The sequence below is a fragment of the Perissodus microlepis genome, chromosome 23 (assembly GCF_051167445.1).
Source record: "Perissodus microlepis isolate ML-2025 ecotype Zambia chromosome 23, ASM5116744v1, whole genome shotgun sequence".
Lineage (NCBI taxonomy): Eukaryota > Metazoa > Chordata > Actinopteri > Cichliformes > Cichlidae > Perissodus > Perissodus microlepis.
The window spans coordinates 22,370,807-22,389,210 of NC_140482.1; the positions used below are offsets into that span (position 1 = coordinate 22,370,807).

Genomic DNA, 18,404 nt, shown 5'->3' on the forward strand with positions numbered 1-18,404 from the left:
ATAAAATTTAGTCTCTCCTCACAGTCGTGTGCCTTCCAAGTACCCTTGCGTCCAACTGTCACCTGTAAGGCTCCACACCTCATCTTGGCATGTGGACATGATGATTTTCCCTCTTCATCCCAGGCCTCAAAGTCCATCTCCTGCCCGTCCACCCACAGCCAGTCACCAGCCAGGAAACGCAATCCAATCCAGACGTGTTCAGTGGTGTTTTGTTTGCTCAGCTCTTTCTGGATCAGCAGCATCTCAGTCTCAGACCCCACACTGGCCAGGTCATCGTGGTGCTCCCTGCAGTACTCCAGAGCTTCCTCCCAAGTCTTTTTCTCAGTCACCACTGCTGCACTGTAGCAGAAGAAGGTTATTTTAAACCGTAGGCCTCCATCATACCACTCGCTTTTCCACAGAAAGCCATAGTCTTCTCTACGATCATAGTCATTAGGTTCATTTTTTGCCCAGAAATACATGGTTGGTGCTCCACCTCCTGACCACAGCCATTCTGTTCTGTCTGAAGAATTTCTTACCAGTCCAATCTAGATAAATTCATTGACATTGCTGGCGAGCTGCTGAAGTTCATTATTATCCCTCTCATTACTGACAGGAGCCAGGTCTGTGTAATTCTGCTGACAGTACTTCTGAGCTTGACGCCAATCCATTTTCTGGTCAATGTAAACGTACTTGGAAAAACTTGCAGACAGGCTAAGCAGGAGCAGAATGAAGGTAAAGATCTGATCCATTGTTAGTATCTTTAGTGAGTCCCTCAGAGCAATGAGGATCCAAAAGGTTTGGAAAATATATGCTTGAGCTCTGAGTTTTTACCTGTCAAAAAGTATTTGCAAATTAGGGCAGCCATGTTATTCTCGGAAAATGGTTCAACGGCAGCAGGAACACACACCTATTGCACACTTGAAGTTGTTCAAGTAGCTGACGTGTCATGGTTATTATTTTGGTTTCATGATTCTTTCCTCGCATAAAGAAGATGATTTAAGTTCAAGTTTTGCATGGTTTAGTCTTAAATTTAGTTATTTTGTCGTCTCTGAGTTTATTTGTATTTCTGGTTCCCTGGTTTCTTGTCTGTTAGGTTCCAGTGAGAGTTAGTCATGTGCTCTAGATATTGGCCTGTTTCCTCAGTCATGTCTCTGTTTGTTTTCTCTCTGTGTCTATTGTGTCTCTAGCTCCCTGGCACTTGGTCATTGTCTGTCTATCATGTGATATTCTCTTTGTAGCAGAATGAGTATTATATTTGCTTTATATTTAATTTCAGGCCAATTTCAAATTTTCCTTTTCTAGCCAAAATTCTCAAAAAAATAGTGGCTGCACAGGTTCATAGACACCTCACTGGAAATAACTTGTATGAACAGTTTTGGCAGTTCATCTTGTAATCAGAAGGTTGCCAGTTCGAGCCCCGGCTCCGACAGTCTCGGTCGTTGAGTCCTTGGGCAAGAAACTTCACCTGTTGCCTACTGGTGGTAGTCAGAGGGCCCGGTGGCGCCAGCGTCCGGCAGCCTCGCCTCTGTCAGTGCGAGCTGTAGCTACAATGTAGCTTGCCATCACCAGTGTATGAATGGGTGGATGACTGAATGTGTAAAGCGCTTTGCGGTCCTTAGGGACTAAGTAAAGCATTATAAAAATACAGGCCATTTACCATTTTAATCTGGCTTCCGTTCATTTCATAGTACAGAAACAGCTCTAGTAAAAATCACAAAAGATCTTTTGCTTGCAGCTGGCTCTGGACTCATCACTATCCTCATTCTCCTTGACCTTCAGCTTACGATTTCCCACCTCATCCTTCTTCATAGATTAACATCTATTGGGATCAATGATATAGCACTCACCTGGTTTTCCTCATATCTCTGGCCGTTCACAGTTAGTTCAATTACTTACAGACCACTATCTGTTCCAGTGAGTGGGTCCTTCACTTTTTGTTATCTATCTCCTTCCCCTAAGTAATATTTCCAAGAATTATAACATCAAATTTTACTGTTGTGCAGATGACAGCCAGCTCTACCTATCTACCAAAGGCACACCTACTCTCCCACCCACACCCATTTCTGACTGTTTAAGTGAAATCAAGGCTTGGTTTACTTATAACTTTCTTGAACTTAATGGCAATAAAGCAGAATTTATTTTAATAAGCACCAAATCAAAACTGACTAAAGTTTAAACCAGAAGTCTTTCATTATGCATTGATAACTCTGTTGTCACACCTTCCCCTCAGGTTGTAAGTCTTGGTGTCATCCTCGACAGAACTCTTTCCTTCACAGCACATATAAATAATATAATTTGGTTTTCTTATTTATTATATTATTTTAACCACCTTTGTCCTTCACTCACTCCAAACATTAACGCCATACTTGTCAATGCTCTTGTCACATCTCATTTAGACTACTGTAATTCTCTTCTCTATGGTCTACCTCATAAATCTGTCAATAAACTGCAGATAGTTCAAAATTAAGCTGCTCGTATTATATCCAGAATTAGATCTACTGAACATATAACACCTGTTTGTATACAGCTCCATTGGCTTCCAGTTCACCTCCATGTCAATTTCAAGATCCTCCTTCCTACTTTCAAATCACTTCATAACCTTGCTCCTCCATATTTATCTGATCTTCTCCATACGTACTTCCCCCCACACACACTGTTCTTCACCTTCCCTTCTGTCTGTTCCACCTGCTCGCCTAACTACCATGAGACTCAGAGCCTTTAGTTGTTCTGGCCTGGTTGTTCTTTGGAATGCACTTCCACCAGATCTCTGGACTACAAACTCTCTCTCTATATTTAAATCGTGTGTTAAAACCCATCTATTTAGAATTGCTTACCCTTCATCATGACCCAGTCTATTTTTTACCTTGTTTAGCTTTTATACTTTCATACTTATTTTTTATTTTTTGTTTACATTACTTTTTTTATTTTGTTGTAGTAATTTAAGGTGATCTTGAGGGTCTTTAAAGGCACCTATAAATAAAATGTATTATTATTATTTTTGTTGTTACAATAATAATAATAATAATAATAATTATTATTATTATTATTATTATTATTAGTATTATTATTATATTTTGATATTGCATTGTTAATCACTGTTAGTAGTACTATATAATTGTCAGTGTTGGGAAGGTTACTTTTCAAATGTGTTCCACTAGAATATTACATGCCCCAAAATGTATTTTTTAACGTATTTCGTTACGTTACTCAATGAGAGTAACATATTCTGAATACTTTGGATTACTTAATATATTCTCATGGTTTTTACAACTACATGAATGTACTATTGCTGTGTGATTTATTACTATTACTGAAGGCTACTCGCCATACCAATATCAACTAGATTTTTAAATCTTAATATAAAATCAGTAACAATAGGGTGGACATTAGGTAAGGCTGCACTTTTTGTAGCGATCTTGTATAGAAAACTATTCCACACCTATATAAAACAGGTCTGCAGCTCCAAACCGTAGTAAAGGGACCTCTGGCTAATACAACGGGTTTATGTCGGGCTCGTAGCCGAAAACTAGCTTTACTTTGTTGTCTGGGTCAACTTTGCTAGCGAGAGACAGAGAGAGGCGTTGAAAGGCTGCTCCAATGGAACTTATTGTTTCGGAGGAAAACACGAACACAGTGTACAGTCGAGTTTTAATAGCTTACTTACAGCTGGGCTCGTCAGGCACTCTTTTTGGCTGCACTGGTTATTATTATATTTATATGCTTCCAGCTCCCGTTTCTGCTCCGTGACAACTCGTACTTTCCGATTCTCCTTTTTCTTCCTCCCTCGGGCTCACAGACACATAACCGGTATGGCAGTCCAGTCTCCCTGCAGCACAGACTACACTGCCTATGAAGCTACATTCTTTAGGGCTATGACTGTTGCATTCTGCCTATTGCCTTCATATCATTTTTTGAAATGATTTAATGTCAAGTAGGGGTGACATGGGCCGCGAGGTTGAGACCCAGGCATTAGAGCCTCTTAATGCAGAGGTTCCCAAAGTGTGGGGCAGTATGAAAAGAACGTTTGGACACTGCTAGCATAATGGACAGGTTTTTTACGGGGCTCCCACACAAATGCAAAGCAGGAGATGAAGCATCGCCAAATATGTTTCCAAACCAACTTCCTTCTAAGCCAAAGACAAGAAAATATGGTGAAGCATATCTTCCCTTTGGCTATACCTGCACAAGTGCCAAGGTAGGTCTCCCCTGCATAATTGGTTTTTCCTGCGTCAGAAACACACGCTGGGCTCTCCAAATCACGGACAAACAGTATCCCACATTCTTGATTTTTAGTTCACAAACACTTCTTGTATTGACTAACTACTCCTGACATTTTAGAGATGTTAGCTCTTTATACAGTAAAGTTACAGTGAGATACAAATAACATCAGGCTGATCCTGCCACAATTTATTCCCCCTGTCCAAATAACGGACAAACAGTATCCCACAGTTGTTTATGTTTTTAAACCCATTTTGCACAGAGAGACATTTTTTGAAAAATGTATTGGTAGCAATGTTGAATATTTTTCCATAGGCAAAAACAACTACAAGTAAAATAATTACACCGTGACGCTTCTGCCTTTCTAAATGGAGGGACAGTAACTGCGTGTGTATATGTAAGCGTGTAAAATCTGAAGATTAACAGTAACAGTATTTTGTCTCTATCTGCCATTCTGCAATTCATCTCATGTAAACAATAATGTGGCGCACAGCATGACGTGAAAAAAGGCACATACCTTTGACGTTGCGTGACGAACTCTGTATTCCTCGTCCACATCCTCGTGTCTTGATACAGTCTTGATTTTGTTCTGCCTTGCTGCTTAATTAAAAAACTAGTTTAAGGTGTCCTGCATATGTGATTTTTTTTTCCTATATGAAGTCATTCTTTTTTGAACAAAACTCAAAAAACAGCCTAATAAATCTTTCAGTCATTTCTAACCCCGCCATCCCACATGCATACTACCCTCCGCTTCTGGAGTCAACAGTATCCATGACACACAACATAACATTTGATAATGTGTCGTGCGCAAAAGCATCAGCTCTAAGAGCCGTGCTTAGAGAGTGCTTTGTAGTGAATCAGAAGAGTCGACTTCCGTTGAGCAAGGGTCAGCTCCTCACTTAATTTCCTTTCGCTGCTTTTTTGTCTTGGTCTTGGTCTTGTCTTGGTCTCAGTACCCTCTGGTCTTGGTATTGTGTTGGTCTCGGTCTAGGCGGTCTTGACTACAAGTCTAACTGCCTGTCTCCAACTAGGCCTCTTGAGGTGCCATCTCCAGTGACATGCCATGCTACCCAGTTAGCCATCTCCTATGCTGGTCTTTGGGTCAGCTCCCAGAACTTCTGCAATCCTTGTTCCTTGACCACTGGAGACTTTTGAAGTATCCTGCTTATTGTGTTTTTGTTTTTGGAAAGACTTCAGTTAACATTCTGTTTCCTAGGTTTTGGGTCTATATCCTGCCTGCGAGATAGCTGGTGCATGACACATACATATACAGAATTATCTCAAAATTATTCTTTTACAACACCTGAATCTAACCACACAGCCAGGAGTCCTAGATTTAAAAACCCTATTCAAGTTGACAAAAGACCAAGGTTATTGGAACAAGCTAAACAAAACATTTCATTTACATGACGCAAAGGTGAAGTTTTCCTGCCTCCACATCAGACAAACAAATCTGTTTTCAGAAACAAAACAATGTAATTTTTCACATTGTCACATCCTACTTGGAGAAGAAATAAAGAGGTCAAGAGAATTGACTGAAAGAGGAAAATTCATTATGTTATGTGAGAGAGATAGAAAGCTGTATCGTTTTTCCCCAACTGGCTGTTTGTTTTCCTTTAAACATTCTTTATTAATTCAAATCATATGTTGAAAATTTGCCTTTTAATACCTTGAACTAGCCTGTAGCATTGTGGGCCACAGGAGTGTCCCAGAAATGGACAGAATTGTATTATTTTTTCACTATATGCTGTAATGTTGCAGTTGTTTCCCAGTATTACTATATTAGTTATTACAAACTACTAAATAAATGGAAGAGGCAGAATTATAGGTAATGCGCACCAGCCAGTCTCTCCTGGCATTGTCCCCTCAAACTTCCACTCCACCTCTCCCCCTGCAGCTAAACCACAACCACACCATGCAACTATATGACCTTTATTCTTTTTTGCATTCTTGCTTTGCTTATACTGTCATTATTAAGTGTATATGTTTATACCCTGAGTATTTTAAGCATTAAAAACAAGTTTTACGATTCCTGTCAAAGTTTCTTTTATTGCGTTGGTGTTGCCCCCCCCCCAACATCAACTTTTTTGTTTTTGTTGTGACAATAGTTTAACATCATGGTACAGAGAAAAAGACCTCATTGGCTCCCACCTGATGTGGCACTAAGGCAAAACTGACTTTCGCCACTAAGTGGCAGTAACGGCTAAGGCAGATGGCAAAGTGATCTCTTAGAAAAGTAACACGGGGCAGTCACAGTAATGGAAGTCCACAGTAACACAGACCTGCTATGTTTCTCTGTTTTTAAGTGAGAGTGGTATACAACCACTATACACAGTATTTTAAAGTTGATGCTTTTTAAAGTAGCATGTTTGGAGTTTAATTCCTCCAAGATTTTTTTGATAATTAAATCACTATGGAGGAGTTTTTGTTCAGTCTTCATTGCGGAAACTGTTCATTCAGCCCCATTGGACAGTTTTTCAGTATGAACTCCCTTTTTCAGATCATGGCAAAGCATCCTAATATGATATAAGTACAAACTTTGAGTAAGCTACTCCAAAACCTTTATTTTATTTATTTATTAATTTTTTAGCCATTTAGTGGTGGAATGACTGTTTATTTTTTGGATCATAACATACATATCTGTAAGACCTTTGAGCACAATTTCACCCCATTACATCCCTCACCACAATCTTCCCTCTAACTCGTAAACACATGTAGCTTCACTCTACAGCTTGCCTGCAAACAGTAAGGCATTCTCAAATCTTATGGAAAAACATCTGGAAATGATCTCAAAATATTTTTGTTTACTTTGAATTAACATCGATATTATTTCTCTCTATATTGTTTACTTAGTGGAATAAATAGTAGTTCTAAAAGAAAGAAAAAAATGACTCTTCACCATTCTGACAAAACAGAAATGAAACTACACATCTACAACGACACATCAAGAAAGAAAGCACAAATAAATTTGAAAAATAATCAACCTACACTAACCACAGTAACAATAATAATAATAATGGATTGGATTTATATAGCGCTTTTCAAGGCACCCAAAGCGCTTTACAATGCCACTATTCATTCACTCTCACATTCACACATACACAGTAGATAGAGGGTCATGAATTTTATAATGTAAACTCAGTAGCAAATAAAATTTAGTCTCTCCTCACAGTCGTGTGCCTTCCAAGTACCCTTGCGTCCAACTGTCACCTGTAAGGCTCCACACCTCATCTTGGCATGTGGACATGATGATTTTCCCTCTTCATCCCAGGCCTCAAAGTCCATCTCCTGCCCGTCCACCCACAGCCAGTCACCAGCCAGGAAATGCAATCCAATCCAGACGTGTTCAGTGGTGTTATGTTTGCTCAGCTCTTTCTGGATCAGCAGCATCTCAGTCTCAGACCCCACACTGGCCAGGTCATCGTGGTGCTCCCTGCAGTACTCCAGAGCTTCCTCCCAAGTCTTTTTCTCAGTCACCACTGCTGCACTGTAGCAGAAGAAGGTTATTTTATGCCATAGGCCTCCATCATACCACTCGCTTTTCCACAGAAAGCCATAGTCTTCTCTATCATCATAGCCATTAGGTTCCTCTTTTGCCCAGAAATACATGGTTGGTGCTCCACCTCCTGACCACAGCCATTCTGTTCTGTCTGAAGAATTTCTTACCAGTCCAATCCAGATAAGTTCATTGACATTGCTGGCGAGCTGCTGAAGTTCATTATTATCCCTCTCATTACTGACAGGAGCCAGGTCTGTGTAATTCTGCTGACAGTACTTCTGAGCTTGACGCCAATCCATTTTCTGGTCAATGTAAACGTACTTGGAAAAACTTGCAGACAGGCTAAGCAGGAGCAGAATGAAGGTAAAGATCTGATCCATTGTTAGTATCTTTAGTGAGTCCCTCAGAGCAATGAGGATCCGAAAGGTTTGGAAAATATATGCTTGAGCTCTGAGTTTTGCCTGTCAAAATGTATTTGCAAATTAGGGCAGCCATGTTATTCTCGGAAAACGGTTCAATGGCAGCAGGAACACACACCTATTGCACACTTTTGCCTTTCAAAAAGAATTTGCATATCAAGACTGCCCTTTTATTCTTGGAAAATGTTTCAACAACACAGGAAAACACACCTATTGGTCACTTGTATTTGTTCAATTAGCTGATGAATCATCAAACCAATTTATGCTATTTAATTAATTAAGTGTGTTAAAAGCTGAATGAAATTTTAATTTCATGCATGGAGCTTGGAAATTTAGGAACTTTCAAAATATCTTTTTTTAAACTTCTAAAAGCCAATAACAGTTTTGACACTACTATATGACAGAAGGCTGCAACCACAAATATGCATAACATGGACTTGAGTTTTGTTTTAAAGGAGTTTAAGGAACTCATCACTGTGAACAAAAACTACACTCAGAATGTGATTAATATCTCATCTATAAAAGCAGTTGAAAACAAAATTTTAGTCCAGTTAATTTCAAAATTAATATTATCAATCAAGTTTTCAATTTCTGAGCTGACCAATAACCGTGCTGTTTCAACTGTTTATCAACAGGTCAATCTAAAGTCCAGGTTTCAATTCCACGTTCTAATCCAGATAGTAAAACTGAGTTTTTCTTTTTCACTGACTGTATTTAGTTTCTGTGCCAGCTTACTGCTAGTATTCATTCTGAATGTTTCGCAACCTGTTAATTCTAAGACTGAGTTTTCTGGCTCAGAGCTAGCTGTTGAAAATACAGAAGTGGTTGCTGAGCTGGCCTTTGTATTTTGAACTGGAGAAGATGGCTCCTAGGGGCCATGTCCTAGGTCAGTGCATGGCCCCCCCAGATACTGTTTGTGTTCTCTGGCAGGCTACTTTAGTCCCTCTCTGCCTAAGCCCATGAGTCCAGAGCCTGTGGTGTCAGTGTCGCCAGAGCTCGGGCCAGTGGGTTTTGTTGCCTATGGGTCTCCACCTTTCTACAGGCCATCTGCCAAGCCTCTGGATGGGTTCTGCCTTTCCTCCAAAGTCATCTTTGTTGCCAGCCTCTTGAGGGTCTCCATCTTCGGCAGCCATCAGTAGGTCTTTGTCACCGCTGTCTGTCTCCAACTAGGCCTCCTGAGGTATCCTGCGACCTCCAGTGACATCTTGCTTCTGCCATTCTACCCGTGGGTCTTTGGCGCCATTGCCAACCTCCCAGACGGCCTCTTGCGGTTCTCTGTCTCCATCTGTGATATTCATGTTGGTCTAGGGAGTTGTTCCACCTCCGCCACTATCCTCCCAGTTGCCCTTTTCTTCTGTTGGTCTTCAGGTCAGTTCCCAGAACTGCTCCAATGCTTGTTCCTTGGCAGGGTAGACCACCAGAGACTTCTGTCTACTGCTTACTGTGTCTTTGTTTTTGTATTTTGGAAAGACTGCTTGCCAGATGGCCACTACATGACACACACACACACATATATATAAATATATCAAAAAAGTACATAATAAAACATTCACATCTTTCTTATTAAGTATTACATGAGCTTATCAAAACATGAAGTTGAAAGCTTATGTATAAGCACTCTAGTTTATATTAGTTATTGTTGGGCTGTTAACTGCCATGCTGTTAGTTACTGTAAGTAAATTACCAAATTATTCATCTTCTTTTACAACAAGCTGAATCTAACCACACAGTCAGGAGTCCTAGATTTAAAAACCCTAATCAAGTTGACAAAAGACCAAGGTTATTGGAACAAGCTAAACAAAACATTTAGTTTACAACAAAACATCTTGTAAACATCAAATATTCTCAGCTCATTTCATTCTGTGTTTCTTAACAATATTTGATACTCTCCAGTCACAATTAGCATTATTTTGACATCCCTGAAAAAACCCAAGTGTTATTATCAAGTACCACAGCTTTCATGCTTCTCAGTCATCTTCTCAGTTTTTTCAGTCATTCCAGTGCACCACATCCATTTATTATTTCATGACTGAGCAGCAGTGGCTTTAACGATTTTATTCTGTGCTGCACTCTAGTGGGGTTTTTTGTGGTTAAAAACTGCTGCTCAACCAAAAATACATTATCTTTACAAATGTGGCACCATTTAAGAGGAAACAAACAGGGTTTTCAACAGTATAACATTTACTGCCAAGAGGCATTGTTACAACAACAAAAATTAATCGACAAACACACAAATTTCCTTACTTTTGGTGCTAAGTTTAATGGTAGTTAAATAATTGAAAGTATTAACTTGGTTTCTCTGACTCACATAAAAGAGTCAGAATTTAAATCCTAGACATCCTAAACATTGTTTTTCCTTGTCATATAAACATAATTATCTCAAAGCTGTACATAGAAAAAAAAATAACACTATGAACATTCTGCCCACGTAATTATTAAATATTATACCATCTTGTCAAGTAGAATAATGTGAAAGCTTAATGTAAGTACCTTAAATAAAGTTAGTTTAAATTAGTTGCTAGTAGCTAAATGTCTTTATCTGAGAGACTATTTCCACTCTCTCCCTCGGTGAATGTTTCCTACTGGTGTAAAACCACTAGAAAACAACTTCTCTTAGTGAGAGACTATCTCTCCACACCGTTACATATTCCATATGTAAGGGGTACAACCCCCCATGGTCGTGGCGCGTGGATACTTCTTTAAGACACTCTGGTTCACCCGGCCACGCCCCACAGCTCACGTATAAAACAGCTGGATGATTTGTTCCACAATGGATTGTGTTGCTGCACAGACGTTTTAAAGTGTGACACAAGTAAGGAGTGTTGGGCCAGATCGTTAGGCTGTATGTTATTGTTTACATGGCAGAGGGCCAATCTGAGTCGCATGTCTTGTTAATAAACCTTACCCCCATTGGGTAGGAAATAGATATTCTGGAGTCTGTCGTGAATGAGACCAGAATATAACATCCGCCTCCTGATAGTCAACCTCCACCGGCCCAGGACTCACAGAGGCGGGGCAATGGGAGGGACACTGGGGGAGGGGCCAGCAGTGAATCAGCAAACGGGTGTGGGAGCCCATGGCCTGCCTATCTGGTCTCCACTCCAGTGGCAGCTGCGTTAACCCGAGCTGCGTGAGTGGCGAGATAGTCTTGATATGCTAGAGAACACACAATTCAGGAAGAAGACAAATTAATTTGTTTTATATAATGAAATTATCTTTCCTCGAAAACAAATGCAATGTTAATAGAAGAAACTGGAAGAGGACTGAAGAGAAATAGCTCCATGTGTTGTGTGAGAATATTTAATTTGTAATTTCCATCAGCTTTTTCCTTCTTCTTTAACCATACTAGACATTTGTCTTTTGATACATTGGATTGCCTTTCTTAATTTTTGCAATGTTGCATGACCCGTGCTAACGTTATTAAGTAGTTTTGTGTGGAACTGATATCCTTTAAATCTCTCCTTCTGTTTGTATTTTATACATCACGCCCCTCCAGGTTTGACCAAGACTTAGAAAGCAAACACAGGTAGATGTAAAGCCACAGGTTATTGGAAGTGAGCACACCAAACAAATGTTTTAGTTTGCATACAGCAAAGTGTAACCATTGCTTTCTGCTCATTAGAGAACCAAATGAAGTCATCATTCATACTGTCATGCCATTACCATGATGGAAAACAACACATGAATGAAAATTTGAAAGACCATTAAAAACCATAAAAAGACCATTAAAGAATAATATAGCTTCAAACTGTTCCCATAATTTAATTTTAAACACACAGGGGAAATTAATATACCAGTACTGTAAACACAATTATAGATTGTAAGAGTAATATTTTTAAAGGTATTTTCCCTTGTCTGCCTTTCCATCTCCTTTTCTTCCTATTCTATTATTTGTTGCACTACGTACTAAATATAGTATTAGCTGGAAACTTTCATTCCTTATGGACTTTCCTATTGGGATGCTGCAGAAGGTTTGGAAACATTGCTCAAAATGTTGGTTCAAAACATCCACTTCACACGACCGCAAATAATTGAAGTTTTCGTGTGTTTCTCCCCGGGATAACTTTTTTCACTCCAGTTTAGAGATGGCTCACCTGCTGCTTCTAGGTTTGATTTACAGTATGTGGGAGAAAACTGACACAGCAAACTCCCAAAAAGGTTTTAAAAAAGCATCAGCTGCAGCAACCATAGCACAGGACCATATTATATATTCACTATATTCACTCCTTTATATACTGACAAAAAATACATAAACAAAAATACAATCGCAGTCACGCTAAGGAAGCCAACCCAGCCCCAAAAGTCACTACCCTGGAAAAATGAAAATCTGTAGCTTAAGTTTTTGTCTGTAAATGGTCTAATTGCTTCTGAAAGTCCACTAAATTAAAAGTCCACAGGCCTCATGTGAAAGAGTGCACAACTGTATGACATGGTATGATAAACGATGCCATGACTGTATACAATGTTATGAAAAGTTACATGAAAGTATTTGCCCCATCCTAATTTCTAACCCTAACCCATTCATCATACTTACATGTCATCAAAAACATTTAATATTAGACAAAAACAACCTGAAAATACTATCAAAATCCATTTTTTTAAATGATGAGTTCATTTATTAAGAGAAAAGAAGCATTTCAAATCCTACTTGGCCCTGAGTGAAACAAGAAATGTGGTTGTACCAGTTAGTAGATTTATTGTTGTTGTGCACATGCATCAAAGACCAAAGAATTGATTGTGGATTTTAGGAGGACCAGGAAACCAGTGACCCCTGTTTCAATCCAGGTGGTCGAATTGGACATTGTGGAGGACTATGAATACCTTGAAATACACAAAGACAATAAATTGAACTTGGTTAAAGACACCACTGCACTTTACAGGAAGGGCCAGAGTGGTCTCTGTTTTCTGAGGCGGCTGAGGTCCTTCAACATCTGTCATACAACGCTCAGGACTTTATGAATCTGTTGTGGCCGGTGCCGTCCTCTATGGTGTTGCATGCTGGGGCAGCAGGTTGAAGGTCACAGATGCCAACAGACTCACTAAACTGATCTGCAAGCCCAGTAATGTTGTGTGGATGGAGATGGACTCCCTTAAGGTGGTGTCAGAGAAGCAGATGTTGTCCAAAATAAGGACAATGCTGGACAATACCTCCCATCTACTCCATGACATTCCGGCTATTCACAGGAGCACGTTCAGTGCATTACATTACAAATGCACACAGAAAATCATTCCTGCCTGCGGCTATAAAATTCCTCCATCTAGTTTTCAGTACACACTGCAGTAGTTGCACACAATTAGTATCTGCACATCCTCTATAGTTACAATAACAAAATAATACAGCCTTACACTTTACAGTACAATTTTAATTGTATATATTAATTTTTCTTATATGTTTAAAATGTATTATATTATATTTTTACATGTTTCTTCCCACAGCCAAAGACATTCAGTGAGTGGGGTTAGGTTAAATGGTTAAACCTAAATTGCCCAAAGGTGTGAATGTGAATGCAAATTGTTGACTGTTTCTATATGACAGACTGGGGACCTGTCCAGGGTGTTTCGCCCTGTGTAGCTCGGATAGGGTCCAGCGCCCACCTCATTTAAATGAGCTTTTTGTATATATTAGAGCTGTTTCTTATATTTAGTAACTTTGCAATAAGTTGTGTTGTTTTATTTAGTTTAGTCAGTTACTGTTCTTATTGTCTTGAAGTAACAGAAACCACATATTTTCCTCAGGGATTAATAAAGTATTCTGATATCACTTTTGACAGCAAGAAACAAAATCAAGCATTTGAATAACTGGCAATGAGTCTTTCACATCACTGTAGAGGAATTCTGACCCATTCTTCTTTACAGAATTGTTTTAATTCATCCACATTGGAGAGGTTTTGTACATGAATGGCCTGTTTAAGGCCAAACCATCTCAGTCTGGTTTAAGTGACTTCTAAGTCACAAAACCTTCATTTCTTTATTTCTTTATTTAGCCATTCAAAGGTGCAAAAACTAGAGAGAAATCTTAAAAAAAAGACTGTAAGTCTGAACCTTTATATTTGTTTTCCAGAAAAGAAAACAAACATCATTGGTTAAATGTGCTGTTTGAAAATTACTGGCAGGTGACTTTGGCATTCTCCCACAATAAAAATTAGATAATTAAGCATTAAGCATAAAAATACAAATAAACAAATGAGATAAATAATCTACTACTATCTAATATCCAAAGTAAATAGAAGGAAATTCAAATGAATATTACAAAGCTCAGTAACAAATAAAATGTAGTCTCTCCTCACAGTCATGAGCGTCCCAAACAGCCTTATTCCCTCCTGTCACCTGTAAGGCTCCACACTTTATCTTAGCACGTGGACATGATGGTTTTCCCTCTTCACCCCAGGCCTCATAGTCCATCTCCTGCCCGTCCACCCACAGCCAGTCCCCAGCCAGAAAGCGCAATCCAGTCCAGACATGTTCAGTGGTGTTATGTTTGCTCAGCTCTTTCTGGATCAGCAGCATCTCAGTTTCAGATGCCACACTGGCCAGGTCATCGTGGTGCTCCCTGCAGTACTCCAGAGCTTCCTCCCAAGTCTTTTCCTGCTTCACCACTGCTGGACTGTAGGAGAAGAAGGTTATTTTATATAATAGGCTTGCATCATACCACTTGCTTTCCCACATACAGCCATAGTCTTCATGACCCAGAAGATAGTCATCAGGCTGACCTGGTTCCCACAAATACCAGGTTGATGCTCCACCTCCTGACCACAGCCATTCTTTTCGGTTTGAGGAATTTCTTACCAGTCCTATCCAGATAAAGTCATTGACATTGCTGGAGAGCTGCTGAAGTTTGTCATTATCCTTCTCATTACTGACAGGGGCCAGGTCTGTGTAATGCTGCTGACAGTAAATCTGAGCTTGACGCCAATCCATTTTCTGGTCAATGTAAACGTACTTGGAAGAAGTTGCAGACAAGCTAAGCAGTAGCAGGATAAAGATGAAGATTTGATCCATAGTTGATTTACTCCAAAACGTTCGTCAGAGTAGTGGGGATCCAAACAGTTTGGAAGATATATGCTGGAGATGTGAGTTTTACCTTTCAAAACCTATTTGCATGACAGGACTGCCCTTTCATTGTCAGTACCTGTTAGTATTCAGGAACACACACCTTATGCTCACTTGTTCAAGTAGCTGATAACTCACCAAAAACTCAAAAGAGACCAATTTTGATAACTTGAAAATGTATGAACATTTATTATCACAATTTTCAAAAAGCAGAAGATTAGAGGACAGTTAAAGACACTGACTAATATTAATATTAACATATATTTGAATCCGGTTCTCCAAATCCAAAAATTTTCATTTTGAATTTAACTTATTGCTCTCAATCCTAGAGCTATACATTATTTCCTCCAACATCATTATATAGTAGTGGGCGACTGATATAGCTTTACAGCTGGGCCACTACTGCTTCTCTGGGCTACCTTTACAGAAGTGCTGCTGCTTTGCCTTTTTATGTTCTTTGTGCTTTGTCTTTTTTTTTTTTTTTTTTTTGCCAACTATCTTCTTTTGTTTAGGTTTTCTTCTGCCCATTTCAGTAACTGGCAGGGAATTAATTAGCTTGAGTCACTTTTTGTCTTATGCACAACTAACTTGTTTGAATGTTTGATCTTTGCACATTCCTCTGGCTTTTTTAGATTTTAGGTTTAGGTTTTTAGATTAGCGCTTAAGCACTGGGAAGTTATCTGCTCAGAAGAGAAAATGTAATTTGTTTTGTGTTTGTACATTTGGTTTCTCAACGTTTTATTTGTAAATTCTCATTTTTTGTGTTACACCACTTTTAGGAGGCCCTTTTTCTAGCTGCAGATAACCAGTGTGTTTCTGCAGTAGTGCTAACCACAGAGGGTGTGTATTTGATTTTTGTTTTGGATACATTAATAATTCGTTTTCTTTTACTCGGAAGCTGAAGGGCTAAAGTGGAGGTGACTGGGTGTTGTCCAGTTTTCCTTACAATTGTAAAAGGTTTTAAGCTCCCACTTGCCACACCAGCATTCTAGTGTGTGTGTGTATGACATCATTGCTTCCTCGCTCTTTTCCACATTATTTCCACCCCTTCGTGTTGCCACATATTCATGATATATTTATTAACCGTACATACTAACATTCAGAAGGTGAAAGCTTACATATTAAAACTTTTGAGTTTAAAGTAACTGCTGTTAGGCAGCTAAAAGTGTTTAGGTGTGTTGAAGAAAGACCCTATGCCAAGTTAATAACTTGGACTCACAATAACTGTATCTTATCAAACAAATGAGGCTCACAGGGTGATAGGTTTGTAGCTTAAACCTATTCGCTGGAACGTTGAAGACAATATAATTACACAGCAAGCAAGACACAAGTAGGCAAAGTTCTTCATGTTTCTCGTGCACGGGAGAGAACCGGACAAACGCCGTTCCTTCGCTTGACCCCAGTTGCTCTCGTCCGCTCCCCCGTAACACTGCTCTTTTATTGAGGTTACATGAATATGCATAGGTTCATTAACATATGACGTCTACATACAAACAAAGAGTACCTTGCGTGTGTGTGTGTGTGTGTGTGTGTGTGTGTGTGTGTGTGTGTGTGTGTGTGTGTGGGGGGGGGGGGGGGGGGGGGTCAGAGTGTGACCCCATAAATGACTTCCCTAAACCTGCTGGTCTGGAAGTCCAGCAGTTCATCTAAACAAAAGGCACTTAGACTAAAACAGATATAGATACGTTTATCCTACCATAAAACAATAAGAGAAGATATGACCTCTCCCATGCTCCCAGAGTGCTCTCTAATGCACACAAAGTTTGCAGACTATCAAGGATCAAACCTCTACCAATCTACAACTAATTATAAAACTCTAAGCATATATAAGTAGATATTTCTAAGCATAAATGACAATCAACAATACAAAACCTAACATTCCCCCCTTTTTGACCTTTATGCTAGAAAAGTTCCCAGTTATGAATACCTCATGTCTGACAGTTTCAATGCAAACATTTTTATACTCAGCATATGTCAATCACCCTAAATTACTGTAAAAGTACACAGTTTGACAAATGTATTAGCAGTTATCCCATTCCTCATTGATCTCATCCAATGGCAAACTGCATCCTACGAGCAAACAAATGAATTGTTAATAGTCAAAAGAGAAATTAACATTTTCAAAAACATCCCAGCTCTGCGGTGATCACCCATCATCTGTGCAGAGTGGTTTTAGTTCGGCAGGGCGTGATGAATGTCTCTTCCAGTTGTTTCCATCACTGTCCATAGGACCAGAGTCCAAATGTATGTAGAATAAACATTCAAACATACCAGTTGGTTTTGTTGTTTGTCAACATGGGTCTCAGCTATCTCCAAAGCTGCAGACCTCTTCAGCACTCTAGTTTTATGGCCTCTACCAACCCCCATCACCTCACTTCAGGCCTTCGTCCTGCGAGGGGGATACTTATGACTCCTCCATTGTCCACGCTCTGCAGAAAAACCCCTCTGTGGAAAGGGTGCTGGGTCCAGTTATCTTACTGCTGTTATGATCCCAGCAGTCTTCAGTGTGTCATCGTATGCACAGTACAGTGACACAGCATTAGGTGATGTTCATAGGAAACTGCTGTCATCACCACCATAGCTTCTGGTTCCTGTGCTTTTCACCGAATCACAATGCCATCCTTAGACTCCCTCTGCGCTGTCGATGGAGCTTGGCACGCTCCCCTCATCCTTCAGGTGCCCGTCTGTTGTCCACAATCTCCTCTGTTGGCCTCTGGAAAGCCCCCTTTGCACAGATCTCATTCCAACGCAGTTTCGTGGTCCTTGCTGTGGCTCCAAAGTCTGATCTCATGATGGGCCCCAACCAGCTCGACCTTTGACCTCAACCACTGCCTGGGCTGTCAGCTATGCCTGGAATGGTTCTTGCTTCTCACTGGGCCTCTGAAGATTTCTCAGGAGATCCCTTTCAGCAATACTCTGACTGCTGCACCTGTATTTCCTTGCTAGGAGGAAAAACTTCTATTTGGAGAGCATGTCAACAATCATCAAACCACATTCTTTAGTTCAGTGAACTTCACTTATAGGCCATCAAAGCCTCATCTGAACATGGATGCACCACTCGCATAGGTTTAATACCTGTAAATGAACTGTTAATCACACAAATCACTGCAACAATCATAAAAAACATAGAAAACATTGTGTTTCATGTTAATCCTGGACCCCTCCTCTTGACGCATGGACACTCCCATGAGTCAACTCATCAAACCTAGATTCCTGTCTTAAAGAAAAAGGTTAGC

General features: G+C 39.7%; 1 protein-coding gene and 2 pseudogenes across 1 annotated transcript; all 3 read right to left on the reverse strand.

Moving 5' to 3' along the window:
- Positions 1-763, reverse strand: LOC146361406 (L-selectin-like; annotated as a pseudogene).
- Positions 764-6,695: 5,932 nt separating this feature from the next.
- LOC146361407 (lymphocyte antigen 75-like) lies at positions 6,696-8,090 on the reverse strand. The gene has a single exon (XM_084922541.1). The coding sequence runs from the start codon at positions 8,077-8,079 to the stop codon at positions 7,339-7,341; it is 741 nt and encodes a 246-aa protein (XP_084778667.1). The 5' UTR covers positions 8,080-8,090; the 3' UTR covers positions 6,696-7,338.
- Positions 8,091-14,462: 6,372 nt separating this feature from the next.
- Positions 14,463-15,117, reverse strand: LOC146361408 (macrophage mannose receptor 1-like; annotated as a pseudogene).
- Between the last annotated feature and the right edge of the window lie 3,287 nt (positions 15,118-18,404).